The sequence below is a fragment of the Myiozetetes cayanensis genome, unplaced genomic scaffold (assembly GCF_022539395.1).
Source record: "Myiozetetes cayanensis isolate MyiCay16 unplaced genomic scaffold, myiCay2020 scf32, whole genome shotgun sequence".
Lineage (NCBI taxonomy): Eukaryota > Metazoa > Chordata > Aves > Passeriformes > Tyrannidae > Myiozetetes > Myiozetetes cayanensis.
Genome location: NW_026087544.1, coordinates 3,499,241 through 3,521,372, shown reverse-complemented (window position 1 = coordinate 3,521,372; position 22,132 = coordinate 3,499,241). Strand labels below are relative to the sequence as shown.

The following is a 22,132-nucleotide window of genomic DNA, read 5'->3' as shown; positions in this document are numbered from 1 at the left end:
AAAAATACCTAAAAAACAGAGCTGTGTGGAGCACCCTGAGCGTGCTGTGCCACCTGAAGCACACGGTGCCCCAGGGAACCTCCCAAATTCCAGCACCAGCAGCTGCAGGTGGGGGGTGATGGAAGAGCCACACAGCCCAGGCTGCAGCAGCAACTGCTCAGGACTTGCTCCAGTCCCCAGAAATTTGCTTCCTTCTGATATTTCTGAGCCTCCATTAAAGCTCCAGGTCCCATGTGATCACAGACACCCCATTTTCACCACCAGGACAGTTTCCTGCTGGGCGGTCTCAACTCCAAACACCTCCTTCAGCAATTTGCACATCTTAAAAATAAAATCCTTTATTGATAATATGAATGTTTAACATGTTTAATGCCATCAGCTATAAAAATGATTAAAGACTTCAGCTTGGTACATTTGGCTTTACAAATTTACAAGTGTTAATGAATTAATACTAGTGTTATACATTTTGCACTTCATTATACTCCATTAGCCAGTGACAAACTCTGCAACAATGTCTGCTTAGGACAGATGTGAGTTAGAGAAGAAATATTTAGTTGCTTCCACACAGAATCTACATCAACAGTTAAATACTAACTCTAAATGTCTTACTGAATTAGTTGGATCCATTTTAATCCCTTGTGCTTAGTCTCTCTCAGAAGTTAGGCTACTAGCAAAAATACATTCTTTTGCATACCCCCTTCCCATATTATATTTCAGAAGAAACAGTACTCAGTGCATTTCCTATTAGACTTCATCATAGCATCTCTCTCTCTCTCTAGAGCTATCAATAAAGGGGATAATACCAGTTAGATTAATGCAAAAGCAAAGAAACTCGTTAAAGCAGTGTATACAAAAGCCTCACTTTTGAACTGGAAGGGATACATGGGCCAAAATCCGCCTGCCCATCCATTTTTACAGTTTCTCCCAGCGAGAGGGAAAAAAAAAACGTCTCCTGTGGATACTTAGTTAAAAAAGTAATAAATGTGCTTCCAAAAGAGTCACTGCCCATTTAGCTCTGGCTGCCTCTGTCTCTCTGCTGGTGTAACCTGCTGGATTAGGAACGACAGCCCATAATCCCACAATTTAAAAAGGGCTGCTAAAAGGTCTGTACAAACCTCTGTTCCAGTCTAAACACCTGCCACGGTGCGTGGGGTCACTCAGAGCAGCCCAGAGCTCTGGTGTCCTCTGGAACGGGGCTCAAAGCCCGAAGGAACCTCCACGCCGTGGACACGAGTGCAGGGACCCTCCCACGGCACAGGGAGCCTCCCCCCCAACAAAGGTGGCTTTTGTCTAATGAAATACTGAAAAAAATGGCAAAGGAGAACGTGTCTCTGGCAGTGGGAAGCTGTGCTCTGTGTAAACACCACGGGGAAGTGCTCTCAACGCTGGACGACACCGAGCAGCAAGTCCAGCGGCTAAATTTAGGATCAGTTCCCATCCAACACCAGAGATCATTAACTCAGGGTCGTGCTCTCGGCCCCTGCCACTGATCTGTGGGGTTTGTCCTGTATTTCTCACCACAGTGACTCAGAAAATCACCGTGCTGTGCTGGCTGCTTTGCCTGCAGCAAATGTTTCTGCACAGGAACCAGCTGCTTTCTCCCCTCTTGGGCCCAAATGCTTTTTCACACTCATGATTTGCCTCAAACTTAGACAATTCCTCACTAAATGTTATTTGATTTTTTTTTTAATTGCCACATCTTCTTCATATTAGGCAGAAGATCAAGAGTAGATAAAGATTTCCCTAACACACTGTGTGTTTAGTACATATGTGTGTGATAAACCTACACATACATCCATATTCATGTCCACAGCAGTAATGATTTGGTTCCATAATTGTAGCCAAGGAAGGCCAGCAAGATCCCAAAGCTAGTGGGTAAAATCCAGGTCAGTCAGACACAGCTGACAGAGATGAGGAACAAAATTATTGCTTTTGTTTACAGTCGAAGATCCCGTGTTACTGTTGCAAAAAAAACCGGTGTCATATGGATTAGTGATTTTTTTTCTTTTTTCAAGTAATAGTGAGATCTTTGTCAAGTAACAGAAAGATCCTTTTTCTCAGAAGTTCTACACACAACAGTAGAATGCTTGAGGAGCTTGAAAATTCCGGGTGACACACCACAAACCAGAGTTTAGCCATTTAAAAGCACACTGACATCTCTGCAGAATGTGTTCGAGGAAAGCAAAAAGAACTATATGGACAAGAAACACCGTGAGAAAAAAGTATCTGGATTGTGTTACAGCTAAATTTTACCCCAAAAAACCTCATGTGCTTCCTTCAAATTAGCTGGGAGTGTTGGTCTGGTGGTCACCTCACAGAATTTGTAGCGTTATTTGCTAACTTCTCGTAGCAAATGGAAAGAACTCAAAAGAAAAACCAGTGTTGGCTTCAACATTCAGGACTCAGAAGGATTTGTTTCTGCAGCTAGATGGTCCCCTCCTCACCTTTTCCCGAGAATCACATTCATATTGCAGGCTTAGTTCAGGCACTTTTAGAAAATGTTCATCTGGAGTAAAAAGTCTGCAAAAAAAAAAAAATCATCTTTTTCTCCATAATTTAAAAGTAGCATTTCAGTCCCATTAGAGGTTGATAGGTCCCACCACACGATTATGGTTCTTCTCTAATGATCTGACTGTTGCCATGAGACATTTGGAGGCTACTGTATAGCTGTAGTTAAGGTTTCTTCATAAACAAAAATATTTTCCTACCTATTAAAAAAAAAAAAAAAAAAAAGGGAAAAAAAAATATACTAAATGCTTTATACAGACAGAATCTGCTACTATGGAAATAAATAACATGGAGTGGAAAAACAGTGTCTTAGCTCCAGGGTGCTGAGCCGTGGAATGCCACATTCCCAGTTTCTGGAGACTAGCTGCTGGTTGGCAGGAGGATCTCCAGGTCTTTGCCATTCGACACGACAGCGTTGTTGGAGCAGCTGCTCGCCACGTCCATGGGGGCACCCAGGGGGGACGCCTGGGAAGGGGTTTTGGCGAGAGGAGCAGCAGCAGCAGCAGGAGACTGAGCCAGGCCAGGCTTCTTCGGAGGGATGGGCGGGGGGTTCCCCCTCTCTGCTCTAGGAATGGTGGGCGACTTAATCCCAGGAGACAGCGGGCTGAGCGGGCTGGACACCTTGACGGGGCTCGGGGAGTGCCCAGACTCGGTTTTGGGGCTCCCAGCACTGGCCAGGTTTCGGTAGTCCGTGCCAAAGGGGGAGCTGTTGGGGGAGACGGGTTTGATGGGGCCCTGCTGGCTGGTGAACCTGGACAGCACCTGAGTGACCGTGTTGCGGGCCAGCTGCTTGGCTGCCGAGTTGTCGGCCAGAGTTGGGGACAGGTCCCGGGACGGGGGGCTCTGCAGCCCGCTGGACTGATGGTCCTGCTCAGCCTGGGACTGGAACTTGTGCCTGGCCGCGTGGAAGCGCTGGTTGATGCCCACCTGGTAGGAGGATTGGTAGCCAGGGCTGCTGGCCGAGGCTCCCACCAAGCGTTTGGCCAGCACCGGCGAGGAGCAGGGGGAAGGTGTCAGGGAGGACCCAGCTGTGCTGCTGGGGGACAGGGAGACCCCAGCAGAAGGGTGCTGGGACATCAAGTGCACCGGTGACTCCGTTCTCACAGGGGAACTTCCATTCTCCACTACGTTTTCGGAGGCTGCACCAGCAGATTTCTCCCTCTGACCGTGGCTCTCTGTGGGGTTTGTCTGCAGGGGCTCCCCACCCGTCTGCCCATCCGTGTCACAATGCCCATTGGATTTTGCATAGGAGTGAACTGGGCTGGGAAACACGCTGTGAACAGCTTTGCTTGTGCTGGCAGGGTGTGCTCTCTCTGCCTGCAGACACTCGGTCTGGCAAGACACAGATTTCACCAGGGGACTGTCAGTTGTGACACCTCTGGACACCACCGAGGGGCTCGGCTGCAAAGGCTCTGAGGGACTGTGCTCCTGCTGAGAAGCCTCCAGCTCCTTCAGGGCTTTCTTCAGACATTCCACCTCTTCTTTGAGTGCTTTTGTACGGTTTTCTTCTCTGTTCAGCTTGGCTTTCAGCTGCTCCCTCTCAATGTCGAACTCCGAGAGCTGCTTTTCTACCTGTGCTTCCATCTGCAAGCCCCGCTTCCTCTTGGCTGCCAGCTCCTCTTCCAGCTTGCTCACCTTACTCTTCTCCTTTTCCAATTTCAAGCTCAGTTCTGCTGTCTTCTGCCCCTCCTCAGCTGCTTTGGCAGTGGCTTTCTTGCACTCCACCACAAGCATGGAAGACAGTTGCTTATGGCGTGCCCTCTCCTCCTCCAGCTGGCTTGACAGCTTCTTCTGTTCTTTCTCAAACTTTTTCACTTGGGATTTTTCAAACTCCACCTGCAAATTAGGAACAAAAGAGGTTCTAAGGGAACCTTAAAGCCTCGAAGGGCAATGCCCCAAAAAGGAACAGGGCTTAGTGTGTATCTTGGAGCAATCACACTATAAAAGACAGCAACGGCTAAGAAAGAGGTTCTTTGCCCCAGGAACCTGCAAGGCAGTCTGGAATGACTCAGCTTGCACGTAGCAAGAATTATTACTTACTAGTAGTTTTATCATGTATGAAATTCAATTGACCTTTAGTGAGGTACACACCCAGCCTGCCATGCACTGATGGAACAAGCGAGCCGGAGCAAAGCCTGCTTCCACCTCATTTACTGCTTTGTCAGTTTGCCTTTTAAAGGCATTTAGGCTTTAAAATGCTGATGTGTTATGTGTGCTTAATAAAGGCAGCAGCGCTGGAGTAACTGAAAACCGTGGCTTAAATATTTATTAGCATCTCTGAATAACACCCCCAGGAGATCTTCCATGACTTATCCTGAATTTTGAGCACACGGAGCACCACCAGCTGTAAGTTCAGCCCTGTTCTTGAGCACTCCTCAGATTTCAGGCTGCAGTAAGATCTGATTGCCTATTAATAGCTTTTTAGCACTGCTCAGCTACCGAAACACCCCGAGAAATTAAGGTTGTTTTTCATAGCAAAATGATAAAATCCAGGAGTGCCTTGGAGAGGGAGGTTCCTGCTCCTCTTTCAACACGTCCGTGTGTGGAGTTCACCACCCAGGAGCTCGGGGTTTCTGAGGGCTGGGCAATCAGCAGCTCCCAAACTGTACCTGCTGGGTGAGCCGCTCCCGCTCCTTCTCCAGCATGTAGGTGACATCATCCCCCTCGGCCGTGTCCTGGGCGTGCCGCTGCCTCTCCTCCTCCAGGTCCAGGATCACCTGCCAGACAAACACCAGTCAGTGGGTGCCCAGGGGTGTTTACAAGCAGGGAGAGATCAGCACAGACATTCACACAGGTCCAAAGTCACAAGGAGAGCTCAGTGCCTTCACACAGGTCCAAAATGACACACGAGAGCAACCGCTGCAGCCTCAGAGTTCCAAACTCAACTCGAAGTCACGTTTTTGGACAGGCTCAATATGATGTTGTTACCTGGCCTGACCGAGTCAGTTTGTGAAAGAGGTTAGGAAAATGTCACACTGCATCTATCTTCATCTCTTCATTTTAGTATCAAATACCTAAATTGCAGCTTCTCCTCCACACTGTGGAACTGCCTTGAGAAGTTCACGGTATCAGCGTTCCCATCCCAGAATGGTTGGGGTTGGAAGGGCCCTCTGGAGACCCCTAGTCCAAAAGGTGGTCTTGCCACAGGTTCACCTGGAGGGGTTTGGATATCTCCAGAGAAGGAGGCTCCACAGCCTCTCTGGGCAGCCTATTCCAGTGCCCACTGCCACCCTCAAAATAAATCAGTTTTTCCTCATGTTCAGATGGAACCCCCTGTATTTCAGTCTTGTGCCTCTTGTGCCTTGAAACTCAGAATTTCCTGGCAGGACCATCAATAAAATCCCCAGTGATAGGCCAGTCCTTGCTATGGTTCCAGCAGTAATTCCCACACAGCCTTCTCCCCAGTGCCTCACAGGGATTTGAGGACTCCAGTGCAAAGTTTATTTTAAAGAACATTAATTTGTTCCTCCACTTAAGAACAAGATGAGCTCTTGAAATGAAACTGCTTCCCATAAGGACCCAGTTAAGGAGCTCCTTCAGCTTTAACACTGAATTACATGAATAATTGAAATTCTATTAACTCAACAAGGAAGAACCACCCCAGAATACAAACTTCCCAAGAGGATCTGCTGTATCTCATCACCAAAACTCCAAGCTCTCCCAACACATGCTCAACCTGAATTTAGCAGCTCCTCCTTAGCAGTTCCTCAGAAGATCCATCTTCCTGAAATTTAAGCTTCCAAATAATGCTTATATATCATTACATATATAAGGGAGATTTTCACAGGAGGAGACAGGGAGAACAGAAGGAGAAGGAGGAAAAATGTCTGATTTTAATTAGATATTTGGCTGAAAAGTGAAACACAGCCTTGCTGTTACTTCCACAGACTTCTATTTCTGTGGAAGTTTGTGAACCAAGGACTTTATTGGTGTCAATATGCACTAAAACCATGTCTGAAGAATAACAGGTGCTTCATTATAGAGGTCAAATAGCACAAAAATACTCCTGGTCACTCCATACTTCCTTAGGGAAGCACAAGGAGGTGCCCTCCCATAACTACCCGGCACCAGCTCTTCAACAACCACTGAGCATAAGTCACAAGCAGGACAGTGACTTTCTGCTGAGAATTCCATCTTCCAGAAATCCTTTCGTACATTTTGGGAAGCACTGCACCTGCCAGCTGTGAGCTAATTCCCTTTTGGAGTGTCCCAACAAAAACCATCTCGTGTGTGCTTCAAATTTGGCAGTGATAACCAATAAACTTACCAGCTGCATCATCTTGAACGAGAAGTTTAAACAAAGGTGCAAAGTCCTTTCAGCTACCAAACCTCAGGGATTTAATTGTTCTTGCTGAAGTCAACATACCATCAAAATGCACATCTTATTCGAAGCAAAAAACCCACCTTTCTGTGTCTGCTTTCTGCAGCAGCCAGTTGGGATAACATTCTTTCCTGCATGTTCTTGCAGTGTTTCATCACCACTTTCAAAATAGATAAAGGGTTGGAGCATACTGGTTGTTTTTCCCCGTGATTCCCCTCCTTCAGGGTCTCAAAATCTCTCTGCAAAGCCATCAGTGGGTCACTGATGTTGTACTTGCCATAGCGTTCCTCAATGAAGGTGTCTCTGTGCTGGGCCTGCAACACAGAAACGAATTAGCATTTTAATATCCTTGAAGCAAAAAAAAACCCCAAAAACCAGCTAAAAGAAAAGCATTTTGTAGTTAATATTCCTCTCTCTCTGTTTTGCACTTAAGAGATAAACAGAACTCAGCACAATCTGATTCATATCCTGTCATCTGCTGTAAGAATGGGAGCATTCAGACAGGAAAAAACACAACTGTGTGTGTCACCTTAAAGGTTAACAGACAGGAGAGCAATTCACAAAACAAAGTGATCCACCTGAAAGGCAGCACAGCCCATGCCACTGGTGTGACCTCCAAAGTCCCCCTGGACCTTCTGATCGCACCAATAACAAAGGGACAAACACTCTGATCAAATTAATACCACGAGAAGTTAAGTGCAGGACAAGGACAACAATCCTTCTGCTCTCCAGGTGACACACCTGAGTCTTGAAAGTGGTTTTTGTAAATGTTTTCATTCCCACAGCTGGAACAGAAGCAAACCCACACTATTCAGCCTGAGGGAGGTTAGAAAAAAGCATTTCCTTGATTAATTTCTCACTGTCCCTGCTGAACAGTGATTTTTAACCGAGTGGCCCCAGACAAACTAGAAATAAAGGAAAATCTTGCTTAAAAACAGCATCTCCACAATACATTCAGTCTACAAACATCCTCATACCACAGTTACCTGCCATGGCCATGACTTAACATTCCAAAACTGTGTGAAAGCAAAGAAGGTAAGTACCAACTCCTGCTCTACAAAAGATTTAATCATTTACTGTCCCATCAGTGAAAGAAGCAGTTTGTGTGGTTTCCTTGACTGTGTCACCATCAAAGAATTTCATGTTGAGCAATTAAGGAGTTTCAGTCTTGCCAGAGCCTATAAATCCATGAATTGTTAATAAAATCCTTAATGTCCTCATCCAGACTAAACAGAGTTTGGTTTCTCAAGAAGCAAGACAGGAATGATGAGGTTTCTTTGGTGACATGTAAGAATTAAGACAACTCCCATGTACCAGGCTCTACATTTACAGTGTTTAATGGTTGGACTCGATGAGCTCAGAGGTCTTTTCCAACCCAAACGATGATGAATCAGCCATTCCATCTGGAAATCTGTTTGTCAGGATACCAGCAGGCTTATCCTACTGAATGATTACTGTGAAGTTCTGAAAACTAAACAAAACTTCATAAACACAGAGATATTAAAGTATTATCTGCATGTTTACCACCATGATAAGAAACCACAGGAAAACAGATATTTATGCAACAAAAAGGCACAGGAGGGAAAAGAGCCCTCAGAGCTGTCCTGGCTGGGAGAAACACAATCATTGATTTCTACTGAAGTGGTTCTGGGCTCTGTGAAAACCTGTGACTGTTTTCATCCTGGGATTCTGAGCATTTGTGAAAACCTGTGACTATTTCATTCCTCTGACAGCACAACCCCCTGCCCAGAGGAGCTGCTGCACCTGCCAAGGAGTAACACCTTCCAAACCCCAGGTTTAAATTTGATTCCTCTTGACTCACAACTGCCTCCTAAGGACTGGTTACTGTGACAATTCACACCTTTACTTTGCCATGTAAATGGCTCTGTTCTGTTCTGCACTGGCACGTTTTTTTAGTGAGGCCACACACGTGGCTTTTCCTCTGCACGAGTTGCCTGCACCACAGAAAGCCAAGAGTGAGTTCTGGTACCTTGAACCACAGAGTGTTTAATTTAGAACAAAACTTCAGCGTGTTCAACCAGCCAAGCACTGTGTGACCCACAGGAGGGTTCTGATCCAAGCTGCACTTTTCCTGCCAGGGCACACAAAGGACATGTTTTTGCCTCCAAACAAACGCTGCCTGTACTTCACCAGATGGGCTTCACCTTTCTGCTCCCAGCAGAGCACAAATGGCAACTAAGCCACCCCAAATCAAGCACAGCAGCTTTCCAGAGCTGGTGGAGGGCTCCAAGCAGCAGCCCCCACGCAGCCCTGACTCTGCTGATGCTGTGAATGGCACTGAGCTGGCACAGGGTGGGAAACAAAGCTCCCAGCTCTGAATGCAGAGCCAGCCCGTGCCAGCCTCGCTGGGCACTGCCCCAGAAACCCCTTCAGGGAACAGGACTGGCAAACTGTCACCCAGTTCTTCTGGGACTGCACAAGGGCATCTTTCAGATAGGAAAGGCTGAGCCTGGCTCCAATGAAAAGGCAGCTCAGAAGCCAGGACTTCTTGGAATGGCTGTTTCCTGATGTCCCAGTACCAAAAATGCAAATGTTTCACTTGAGCATACAAGGGCTGTGCTCACAGAACCACAGAACACCCAGAGTTGGAAAGGACCCACAAGGATCATTGAGTCCCACTCCTGGCCCTGCACAGGACACCTCAAAATCCCACCCTGTCCCTGAGGGCGTTGTCCAAACCCTCCTGGAGCTCTGGCAGACTTGGGGCTGTGCCCACTGCCCTGGGGAGCCTGCTCAGTGCCCAACCACCCTCTGGGGGAAGAACCTTTCCCTGAGGCCCAACCTAACTCCCCCATCCCACCTTCCAGCCATAGCAGGAGGTGTGTGATGCTCCACTCCCCACCCCACACTGACACACAAGAGCAAACTGCTCTTTATTTCCATATCTTCTCCATAACCAAACCCAATTAAGGGCATTCATCCTGTTTGGAGCTGGGTTTTAACCCCCTGCAGTAAACAACCACAGAGGAACAGCTCACACTGACAGAAACCCCTCCCTGTCTATCAGCAATACCCATCAGGAACTGTGGATACCTTTGATCAGAGCTGCAGATATTGTTCTAACTTTACATAATTAAAAAAAGGAAAAAAAAAAAAGGAGAGGAAGGAAAAGATCAGCCCTGGAAGTGGGAGGACAATCCTGGATAATGGGGCAGCCCTGGTTTAATGAATCACAGGAAACACTACAGGCTTTTTTTTTTTTTTTAATAGGAACAGGGAATCTTCAGTTTTTCTGAATAAATTTATAAAAATTACTCAATGAAACCTCAGTATAAGTGTGGGGGGAATTTCTACATGACTCAAGCTTTAAAAAGCCTGTAAATATAAACTGGGATATCCATCCAGCTGGCCTTGACAGATGAGCTTAATCCCAACTCATCCCAGTGCTGGTCATTCCACAACCACACAGAAACACGGGAGAGACCCTTCCAAAGGGCACCAGCGTTTCACCAGTGTAAACAAACCTCGCCTTTACTGGGCAAGTTCTTGCCAATAAAATCTCAAAGAACTGGCATTAAGGTGTGTCCCCCTCCGTTTTTTGCCACCCTGGAGGTGTAACCAAAGCCCTGTTTTCCTCTGCTCCTCACAGCACTGCTCTCTGGTGAATTTACTGGGGTGGTTTATTTCCTGTCTGGGAAAGAACAAGAAGTTCTTCCTTGCTACTCTGAGCAATTAAGTATTTTCCTGCACTGGCATGACAAACAGATGAGACTATCATAACATGAAGAGCTTTCTCAAGTCCAGCTATTCCTCTTTAATAGCCAGCAGAGCACAAACACTTAATTAAAGTTGTCTAGACTAGGAAAAGCCTTAGCCAGGTCATCCTACACCGACCACATCTCGTTTGCAAACACAAACCCAAGTGCTTTGGCCTTTGGGCCACCGTGCACTTTTGTCCTGTCTGAACTGGATTTCAGTCTTAAAAACTGTTGTTCAACTTTCAAAATAGAAGGAACTTGATGATGGAAGAGACATATTCTGTTAGTGAGCCCAAAACCTAGATCTCAGATCCCACTATCAACCTGTTGAAACACATAAATCCACAGGAAATCAGGCTTTGAGAATAAGGAAATGAGGTTACAAAATGCATTGTTAACTTAGGAGTGGAAAATTTCATCTGGATCAGAGATGAAATATATATATATACTTCCAACAGCAGCAACTGTGCTTTGAAAGGAGATGAAATCCTCAGCAATTGCATGATCTCCTATTTTAGCACCTCCACCTGTATCATCTCAAATATGCAGAGCTGTGAATATCAAAACACTCAAATTCCAGAAGCAACTAAATGGATTATTCAGCCATTCTGAAGACTATTAAACTGCCCTCTCCCAACAGGAAAAGAAGATAACATTTAAGCTTGGGCTGCTTTTAAAAAGGGAAGCAGCCCTGCACATCAACTAGTCTTAAAAATAAAACTCCAGATGATTGGAAGAATTAGGTAAAAGCAGAGAGGGTTCCATGTGAAACCGGTTGGCTTTGAGCTCGAGTTTGGATAATGGGTCACTGCTAGTCCATTTGGGAAGAGAGAATTCTGATTTTATGGAGCAGAAGCAATATCTGACCCAACTGAAGAGATATTTCCTGTGCAGGCAAAGCTGCTGTTTCCTCTTGGGATTTCTAGGCTGGTTTGGGATGAATGTTTCCCATAACCTATTTCTGTATGATTTTTTAATAAAAGATTTCCTTTTACTGAAGCCTTGTTTATGTGACAGCGTTTTCTCTCTGCACTCAATAAGCTTTACAACTCGTTCTACCGGAACATCAAACAGGGAATTTCCAAGACTTGTTTCAAGTATTTTTTGGACACAATGTAGAGTATTCCTCTTGCCTGTAATTTTAGAGTTCATCAGCACAAGGCAAACATGCTGTTAATTAACTGCAGCTACTGTGTATGCAGTTCTCCAGTAATAATTTGCACAGAAGTTCCTCCTTCATGCAGCAGAGAGTGGAATAATCTTTAAATAGCTTCTTGCTGCCTTGAACTTCCTTATTAGCTTCTTTCCCCAGAGACAGATATTGGGAATAAAGACAGGCTGAGGTCACACTGACAGAGAGAAGGGAAATGGGGGGTGGGGACCACTTGCTTTGCACAAAAACAAACGTCAAAAAAGGCTGGAGTGGGATTCCCAGTGCTGCTTCAGCTCCAGCTCTGCAGCAGTGCCAAGCACAGAGCCACAAAGCAAAGGGCTCAAACTCAGCTTCTGTCTTGATTGCCATCATTACACCGAGTGAACCAACCAGATAAACGAGAGCTGCCCACGTTTAACCCACGCAGGGCCTGTTATCAGCTTTGAAGAAGATAAGGAGCTTTTCTTAGGAAATGTCAAAGAGCATAAAATTGCAGTTTCTTCCTCTGGCAGCTTCTGGTCCAGAGTGTGAAGCCTGGCTGTGTCCAACTCCCAGATGATGCAGGGATGGCACCACGCTCAGGGACTGCCCCTTGGTCACCCCTAAAACATTCCCACACCTCTCTGCTCCCTGTTCAGCACCTTCCTGGGCACTGAGAAGGTGACGAGAATCAGTTTGTTTTGAAGGATCCTGGCAAACTGTGCTGCTTCAAGCGGGGAATAAACAAAAAACTCCCCCAAAGTTGCAAGAAGAGCTGTGAGGAAGGGCTGCATTCCAGCAGGACAGCACCCCTGGGAACACTGCTCCGTGGAAGCTGCTTTCCAAGTGATGCAAAAGCCCAATTTGCCCCATCTGTAAAAGATTTACCAGCATCTGCAGCAAGGTTTTGTATTACTGAGCTTTTCTTTCTATTTAAACAAGAGGTAGAACTTCAGGTTTTGAAACTGCTCTGTGAACTTTTAGTCTCTAAATCCACTGACAAAGGAACACTTAATTTTGCAGTGCATTAATGCTGCTCTAGAGTGAATCACTGAACTCAGAAGCAAAGAGATGAACACCAGCTCCCAGTCATTAACACAAAGTAGTTTCTATTCCAGTGTAAACTGCCTGAGGCCTTATTAACATAAAAGAAAAAGCCAGAAAGCTGTTTCCTGTTTTCTAAAAGTAAACAGAACTTCAGTCCTAATGTATGGAAAATCCTCTTTAAAGAGCAGGGGGGCAGGGACCAAAGTGCTCTAACACAGCACCGGAGACCCATTTAAATATTGAATTGTTTCCAGTCGTGGTGTGCTATTTCAGAAGATGAACCTGTGGTTCCTGCAGTCCTTTCCACATAGCAATAAGGACTCAGAGTCTAACTCTCAGTATTATGCAACTCTCTGACAGCATCTGGGGTTTTTTGGATGATATAAACACAATTATAACTACAGGAAAAGCAGCACAATAAGAAGTGAGACTTAAGGTCTGTTCCAAGGAGAACATTGAGATTTATGTCGTGGACAGGAAGCCACTTTTAGGCAAAAAAAATAGAAAAAAAAAAAAGGGGTTTTTTCTCTGAAGAGATTTTAAAATAGAGGAAGCAAACTGAAGTACTGGGAAAGGGTATTTTGAACACAGTAAACTTGTTCACTTTATACAAGTATAACTGTTGAATAAATAATTGTTGAAGTAATATCACAATTTTAAATGGACATCAAAAGGCAAGACCAGGTTCACAGGGAGAGATGATTGTCCTTATTACAATGCCCAGCACTCCAAAAACACAAGAAAAAAAGCAAACTACAGGAAAAAAAACAAGAGCAGTGAGGGCCACAAGTCAGGGAGGGCGAGCCATGATATGCTGGAAGCATCAGTTAGAGGTGACCTCACAACTGCTCTGGGAGCAGCAAACGCATCCCAGGAGTTAAAATTCCACCCCAGCACACGGAGAGGTGTGAAGAGACATCCACAGAGAAGGCAGCGAGGAAGAAAGAGTCAAGATTTGGGGAGGGAGGGAAGCAAAGGGGGCACAAGTGGAACCCCCAGCTCAGCAGCTCGAGTTTGACCCAGAGAGAAGCAGGGCCAGGGCCAACCAACCGTGAGGGGGAGGAAAACTATTTTAAGCTTTGTCATCTGCAGGCATGGATTCCCTCTGCTAAATGCCAGATGCAAAATGTTTGAGTGTGCAGGAGTATCAATTATTGCAGGCTGTATTACAATCAAATTACGAGTTTACAAATGGGAGATGCTTTTTCCCCTGCAAGTTCCTGTCTTCTCCTATTACGTAGCAAAGGATTTGCCTCAGACAGCCAGAGTTCAGAAGCACTTATATCTGAACTAGGAGTTAAATTAGTCCATGAAGGGAAATGCATTTTTGCTACTATGTGGGAAGTCAATGGGCAGATAAAATTCTGATTTTTAACCGCTGACATTCATGGGTTTAAGGTAACTGCTGGAGAAAATCACTGTCGTGATTTAGGATCGTGTAATCCCCTAATAAAGTTCAGAGGTTTGAACTCCACCTTTCCCCCACAATATACCTGCACTTCACATAAAACTATCACTCCTCCAAAGAAACTTGGCAGCTGAGGCAGGATATAATGTCCACAACACTTAGGGAACAGAGAGAGCTGTGAGGCCACAGTCAGACAATTCCTTTCCCTAGACCTGGGTGTTCCAACTCCTCTCTCAGTGCAAATTACAGCTCAATTTGTCCAATATATGCAAGTTAAACTAAATGCTCTCAGAGTTTCAATCTTTAATTCGGTCTTAAAAGGTGTTTGTTTTTTTTTTTTCTTCAGGGCAGCACTTAAATGTATCAAAACGTGAGCAAACAGATTAGCAGGGTTTCCTTTAATTAGTCACACACAATCAAACTCTTCAGCCAGGAAGGCCGGGGTAAAGCTGTTACCACAGCTACTATCAGCAAACAACGAGAAAAACACAACAAACCCCAGAATTTCTCCAGCTCTGTACTCCAAATAAGTGGACAAAGCAAAGCTGGGAGCTCTCTGCTGCTGAACCTCTGCCCAGCCAGCGGATCAAGCAGTGACACGACTTTTCCTTCCACGTATGGAAAGGGCAGCGCGGGCTCCTGCCAGCAGGAAGCCAGGCTTTGGATGCAGCAGCCCTGGGAACGAGCTGTTGGATGTGAGGAGCAGCACAGCTGGAGATCTGCAACATCTCCCACTGCTGCAGGCACTGGCCAGTTTTCAGGGGTTGCAATTTTCATGCTCAGGAGGCAGCAAGAGCCAGTTGTGACTCGAAGCTTTCCCTGCCCTGTCCTCCCACCTCCAGCTTTCCTGACAATCTCCAGATGAAACACTGCAGTATATCCCTTACAGAAGAAGGGGGAAACAGCACTAACCTTTGATTAGCTCAGTATTTTATACTCCATAATTATCAGGCATAGGTTACAATTTCATTTAATTCCTTCTCAGTTATGAGTACTTGACAGATTATGTCAAAGGGTATTCTGACTGTATTAATCTCCTCACACAAGAGGGAACTGCAGGTTAAATTTCAACAGAAGAGATAATTGCTTTACACTGGGAGGGAGGCAGTAAAAAGCCTCTGGAATGGAGCTGCTGCATTCCTTCCCATCGGTCTCCCTGTGCTCCATTACACGCATTTCACACTGAAATATTAAAGTGAAGCTTGTTTGGGTAACAAATTCTGGCCACACAGAATGAGAAAACAGATCCCAGGACAGAGGAGAAACAAATCTCTTTCAAGACAGCAGCTAAACCTTCCACCTGATGCACAGTTTTGAGAGGGTAAGATGTACCTCCAAAATGAAAATATTATTTAAATGCAAAGACAATCAACAACAAACATAAGCAGAGGACATCCCTCTACTCCCCTAAGAGGTGTTTGGAATCGAGCTACAGAAGCTTTTGCTGGAAAACCAAGCCCTGCAGCTCCCAGGCCTGCAAGCTGCCATCCCTCTTTGGAAATAGCTGGGAATTTTAAACATTATGAGCAGTGACAGGTCAGCTTGGAAGAGCCTTCAATATTCGACCCTGCCACAACTCATTGCTTCAAAGACTGACCCCTTCCATCATTTATACCACCGGGGTTTTTTTTTTTCCACCTTCCTGATGGTGCTGAGTGCCAACCAGGCCTCCTTCAAAGGGCAGCAGTGTCACACACAGACTATATATTTTTAAAATTAATTTCCAGGCTTGATATTAACACAACAAACTGGCCAGGGAGCACCACAGACCACACGACTTCAGCCACTTTCCCTTGCACCACCAGCAACCCCTGCAAGAAGAGGCCCCACCACGTCACCTGCACTGATGTGGGTTAAACTTGACCGTTTTTGAGCAGTTTTAGCTGGTTTCTGCCTCACTGGAATGAGGAATCTGCTACACTGATGCTTGTGGCAGCAAAGGGAAAGAATAAGCAGCTGAGCCCACTGGGCTGCTGCTCTCAGCAGTGCCAGCTTATGGGGGCTTAGACAACACAAAGCCACGGGTGCTTTTCACTCGGTGTGACGTTATTCTCACTAAAGGACTGATCTGTGATCCCTCCCGGGGAGCAGAGTTCCTGCTAGAGGAGAACAAAACCAACAAAGGAATTCTGAGGGACGCTCCTGCACAGCAGAAACACGTGGATCTTTCCTGGGGAAGGCTGGAAACACGCAGGTAAGGCCGCATTTCAACGCTGAAATGCTTCCTGCAGCCAGCATCCCATAATGAATTCCAAGGCATAGGGGGTAATACAGCATTTATTAGGTAATCCTGCTGATATTAAGGTGGGATTCTGAGCCAGTGATAAGTCTTTGCCTCCGAATTTCACCTTGGATACAAGTGCTCTGCAGAACTTAGAGCAGAACTGAGTGGCATTTTTGTCTCTTATCCTGGTATTTACAACGTTACCTTTAAGGCCTCTATGACAAGATCTCTTGCTTCCAACTCTCCCTCTAGAATGCTAAAGAGCGTCAGTAGTTCTGGTTTGCTGAGTTTTTCCAGATTCATCCTGAAAACCTGAAATAAAAAAGGAACAGAGTTTAGTTTAGGTGTTTCCTTGGACATGAAAATCAGCATTTTAAGATATGACATATAATCTCCATTTGAACTTCAGCTTTCCAGATTTTGGATTGCAGATTGCCCCGAGGGGAAGAAGGGAACAATATACAAGGGGATCATTTTCCTCCAGCTTCCAAGGCCAGTTGTAGGAGAGGCATTGTCACCTTTTCCCAGGGGACACCAACATATGCACACCCAGATGGTGAGGGCAGAGAGTGCACAACAATCACCAAGAAGTAGCCAAAGTTAACAGGAAAGTGGGGGGGGAGAGGAAAAACATGGATATTTAAAAGCTGTGAATGACACATCTGGATCACACAGCTGCAAACATCACTGAGGAGCTGTGGTGAATGGAGGCCAAACTGGGCCACCCACACAAGCTCCATGGTGAAGGGAATATAGCAGGGCTGAGATATGATTCCTAGGAATGCCATTATCCATTCCTGATGGAACGGGCCCAGACCACTTTACAAGAAATCAATGCCACAGAAAATACACATTTAATTACCACTCTTTCCAACTGCTTCAGTATCACCATCATTTATTAAATACAATTTTACTGCCTACGTAAGAACAGAGATCCATCATCTGAACTGCACTTAAAGAAGCTTTTTATTCCCTTGCATCTTTGCTGCTACACTTAATGTTGCCCAGTAATAAGCCTTTTCATTACATTATTTTGCTGAAAATGTAAATCATTTCAGACTAAATCCTTGCCTGTAATACAAATATACCCATCAAGACAGCCTTGTGCTTTGCACAACCATCAAACACACTTTTCTGAGTCCAAGTTTCACCAAACTTCATGCCAATCAGAAGATGCTACAGCACAAAGAAGCTTCTCAGAGATATCAAACTCCAGTGGCAAGTGATAAAGGGTTAAACTGGCCTTTACTGGAGAAGCCTATCCAGCTAAAACATTCAGCTGAAGCCTAATTTGTCTGAAGTCACTGCTCCTTTACAACTGATTTGCATAACTGTGCCTCGGAGAGTTCTCCACAAAAGCGAGTTCTGTCTTGTTTGTGCCAGAGCAGTTTTCCAGTCACGGGGAACAGAAAGTTCTGCTCAGAGAGGAGCAAGTGGCTTCACACAAGCAAGAGAAATCAGAAATGTGGCTCCCTGGCCTCCTGCTGAGCGGGGAAGGCTCTCACCACACACTCACGTTCTTGCTTCATGCAGTGTTTGACGTGAAATCCCATAAAGCAGCAACATTTCTTGCTCTCAGATTCTTCTGGCTCATCCTCCCAACTGCCACGGGCTGCTCAAGAAACACCAGGGGAAGTGACCACGACTGGCTGTTCCAAACCCAATTAACTGGACAGCAGGGACCTGTCAGCACTGCATCCACATATTCAAGAGGAAAAACCACGAGTGGAGTGTTTGGAAAACCTGTTCAATCTGTCACCAGGTTAAAAAAGCCTGATCAAGACTTGACACAAAGGTGTAACTTAGGATCCTAACTCACTACATTGACTCAGATCACACTTTGGTGGGCCAGGATGGGAACCTGACCAGAAGTTTCAGGAAAGGCTGGACAGTTCTGTCACCATGAGGATCCTGGCTCGCTGACACCGCAGGGAGAGTGTGATTTACAACTCGTTTATTAACTTAAACAGGGAGAGAATGCAACAGAAGCAGCAAATTAATGCTACAATGTAATTAAGCAGCCACACAGGGTGAGGAGAGTAGGCTTGTTTTTAGCCTTTAATATTTACTGTGCTTCTGTTGGTGCTTAAGTCTGAGCTGCACCACTTCCCTGGGCACCTTTTAAATGTGGAATATCCAAACATCTGCTCAGGAGATGCACAAAACCACCTCAGTCCTTGCTCAGATTAAATTCACAGGTGCCAGGACTGAATCAGTACTGAGGGGAAACAACTTTGTTATATTGGTTTTCTGGCATTATAAACCAGAACTAAAAAGGAGAAGTTTCCCTTGAGATCTCGGAACAAAGTGTATCATCTCATTCTGCCACCCCAGGACAGTAAGTGTTGAACATGGGCTTCCAACGTGACCCTATCCAGGCTTTTCCCTTAAAAAAGGGGACGACATGGAAATGTGCAGCTGCATTTCTCCATGAGCTACCAACCAGCTCCAGTTTGGCATTTAAAAGCTATCAGTCTGGGCAGTAATAATTTCTATTCTATATCCTAAATACTCCCATTGTGACTTGTACCTCCCAGTGTTACAGGAATAAGCCCTGCTATTCTTACCACGCCCCTGTAGTCTTTAATCAGCTTAATAACATAAACAAGCCCTGGCCTAAAATATACAGGTAAAAATACTTACAGAAATAAAGAGCAGGAGCCGGTTTGCAAGGGCAATCATTTATACAACAACAAGAGGGAACATTAAAGGTGTAGAAGTGGTGCAGCCTCAGCTTCCTTGCGTGCAACCTGCTGCTTTTCCACCTCTAACTGCTCTGTTTGCACCAGTTACCCCACACTGAGGGGACAGACTGGCAGCAGAGGCTACAAATAAGGTCACTGCCCTAAAAAGAACCACATTAAAACGCTCCTGTATTCTGCAGGGATCTACAGGGAGCTTCTAGAACCCAGCTGGCAGATTCCTGCTATGCTGAATGGATCCCAACCCCAAGCGTTCCCATCAACACCAGAGCTGAAAATTGTGGGGGGTCAAAAGTTCTGGTCATTCTAAGCTGTTATTTTACAAGAACAAGAAGCATCTCTGGATCAAAGAGCTGATAAGCACATATTTGAGCTCCTCCTCCCCTGCCCAAATCTAAATCCAAATCCATTCCCAGCCCTTTGGCATCACGGGCTCCTGAGCACATCCCTGTGCCTTCCCTCTTCCCACTTATTAACAGAAAATCACACTCCAACCCTATTCAACCCCCCTGTTCTCCCCCTTCTGCCAAAGGGATCTGGATGCCTCAGCTGGGGAACCTGACCCTCTGCTTCCAAACCTTTAAGCAGGAGATTGAGTTTCCCAGCACCAGAAACAGGAGCTAGCAATTCCCAGGGCACGTTTACCCCTTCCCATCCAGGGAAAACAGGCCGAGTGGAATCACAGAGCACAACCACAAGGACCTCATTATTTAGCCTGATGGTATAAATATTTTCCCTGAGCCTGAGATATAGCACCATTTTTGGACAAATAAGCCCGAGTTTAGAGCATAAACAAAGATAATTGCTTATTGCTTGCCTAAAGGTGAGCTCTGGACCATTAGAGTCTCCCCAGCAGACTGTGAATGGAGATAAGACTCTTCTAAGAAAGTTATTTCCCGGTATTTAACTGAAAATAACCATCAAGAGCCGTTTAAACGTAGGTACAACCACACAAGCCAACAAACCAGGGGGGAGTTATCTTTGGCATGTGCCACTTGAGGAACAAAACAGATAAGCTTCCAGAGCGTGGCAGCTCCTCCTCGCCCTGAATCACGGCGAGGTGATTATGAAACCAGCCCAGGTTCCATTTCACTTGTCTCACACACACACACAGGAGCACGACCCAAGTGAAAGAAGGTTGCCAGCCCAAGGGAACTTCACCCACCCGCTTTCAGCAAAGGTTGGAGGCAGAGGGCAGCAATCAAAGATCAGCCCGAGGCACGGAGAGGGCAGCTCGTCAGGTGGAAGCTTCAAGATCCTCTGCAAACCCCCTGGCTCCAAACTCTTCCACTTCTTAAAGCAATATTATGAAGAACAAAGCTTGTTGTTCCTTTTTCCTCTGAAACAGGGTATTTCCACCGCTGTGCCAATGCAACAATGCCTCTGTGTCCATAACCCAGCTTCGTTTTCTCTTGCCTGTCCCCGAAGAGGAGCTGATATTTTCCAGGAGCCAGCACGGGCAGTCGTGTAATGGCATTCCCAGGAGAACCTAAATGACTAGTTTGGGAACTCCTGATAGACAAGTTCCCCTGAACTGCTGCTGTGTCTGTAGCGTGATGTTCGAGTCGTTACAATAATTACACGATACGTTTATGTAATAGGAAAAAAAAAAAAGCCAAGATGCACTTTATAATTGTGCATCTACGGTGCTAACCTGGCATTGCATCACAACTGGGGAGAATCAGGTTAAAATGAGAAGGGTTTATGCCTCCATCTCATAGGAGAAAGGACATTCACACACACACACACACACACACACACACACCCCAAAATAAAAACATCCTTGCACTGTTATTTTTTGAAGTACTACTGGGAAAAAGAAGAATATCAGCAAAATTTTGAGCGTGTGCTTCGTGCGAGTCCTCGAACAGCCCCTTTGCAGCTCCTTGAAGGAAAACCAAAACCATCGCTGACCTTCAGCCCCCCCCCTAGACCGGGGGGGAGCCTCGCCCCCTCCTTCCACACGATCGCTGGTGACCCCGGCACAGGGACGGGACGAGGGTCACCCCGGGACACGGGGCAGCTCCAGCCGCACATCCCGGCCACCGGCACCCCGGGAGGGGGCGGCTCGGCGCCTCCCGAGCGGCACAACCGGGCCGGTGCAACCGAAACAAAGGGAAACACCGCCCCGCAGCCGCAGCCCGAGCCCCCCGAGCTCCCCCGGCCCCGGGGGCGGCACCGCTGGTCCCGGTAGGGGGGAGGAGGGACACACAACAACCCACCCCGCCGCGCCAGGTCCGGCCCAGCTCCCCCCGCGGGAACGCCCCCGCTCCCCCGCCGCCTCCGCGCCCCGCGGTGCCGCCCAGCCGCGGCCGCCCCCACCCCAGCCCGCAGCGGCCCCGCCACCGCCCTCCTCAGCCCGCGCCGCCCCGCACCTGCCGCTGCCCGCCCGCAGCCGCAGCGCCGCGACAGGACGGGCCGGAGCGAGCGGGACCGAGCGCGGAGCCCGCGGCGGGACCCGCTTAGCCCCGCACCGCCCTGCCCTGCCCCGCACCGACCTGCCCCGCACCGCCACTGCCGCCGCCGCCGCCGCGCCGCTCCGCTCCCCATCGGCCGCCCCGCCCCTCCGCCCCTCCCCTCCCTGAGTGACGGCCCGCCCGCCAATCAGCGCCGCGCCCGCCGCGCCCCGCGGCCAATCCGCCGCCAGGGAGGCGGGGAGAAGGAGGGGAGCGGCGGGGGCAGCCAATCAGACGGAGCGGGCGGGCACGCGGGGGGCGGGGCGGAGGGTGAAAATCCCTTTTGTTCGCGGCGGAGCGAGCGGGCGGCCGTGATTGGCGCGTCACTTCCGCCGCGGGCGGGGCCGGGGGCGCCGCCCGAGCCAACGCCCCCGCGCTGAGGGGACGGCCCGGGCGGGGAGCGGGAGCGGGGTGTGTAAAAACACATCGAAAGGAGCACCCCCAGAGCCCCTGGTGGGGACAGCGGCGGTGCCTGAGCTGGAGGGGGCTCGGGGCAGGAGAGTGCCCCTCACAGCCCTTCGTGGTGCCCAGGCAAGGGCGGTGCATCTGAGAGTCCCTCACGGTGCCCATGGCAGAGCAGTGCCCGTCACGGTGCCCGGGGCAGAGCAGAGCCCC

The 22,132-nt window shown here is 47.3% G+C and overlaps 1 protein-coding gene across 2 annotated transcripts; it reads right to left on the bottom strand.

The window, feature by feature from the left end:
- Positions 1-322: 322 nt before the first annotated feature.
- CTTNBP2NL (CTTNBP2 N-terminal like) lies at positions 323-21,613 on the bottom strand. Of its 2 annotated transcripts, none has more exons than XM_050326701.1 (5): positions 21,560-21,613; positions 16,564-16,671; positions 6,913-7,143; positions 5,118-5,225; positions 323-4,344 (listed from the first exon to the last, which is right to left on the bottom strand). In XM_050326701.1, exons 2-5 carry the CDS (start codon positions 16,660-16,662, stop codon positions 2,869-2,871), a joined length of 1,914 nt encoding a protein of 637 aa, XP_050182658.1. In that variant the 5' UTR covers positions 16,663-16,671; positions 21,560-21,613; the 3' UTR covers positions 323-2,868. The 2 variants fall into 2 exon arrangements, with proteins under 2 accessions (XP_050182658.1, XP_050182659.1); XM_050326702.1 differs by having other exon boundaries at positions 21,437-21,566.
- Between the last annotated feature and the right edge of the window lie 519 nt (positions 21,614-22,132).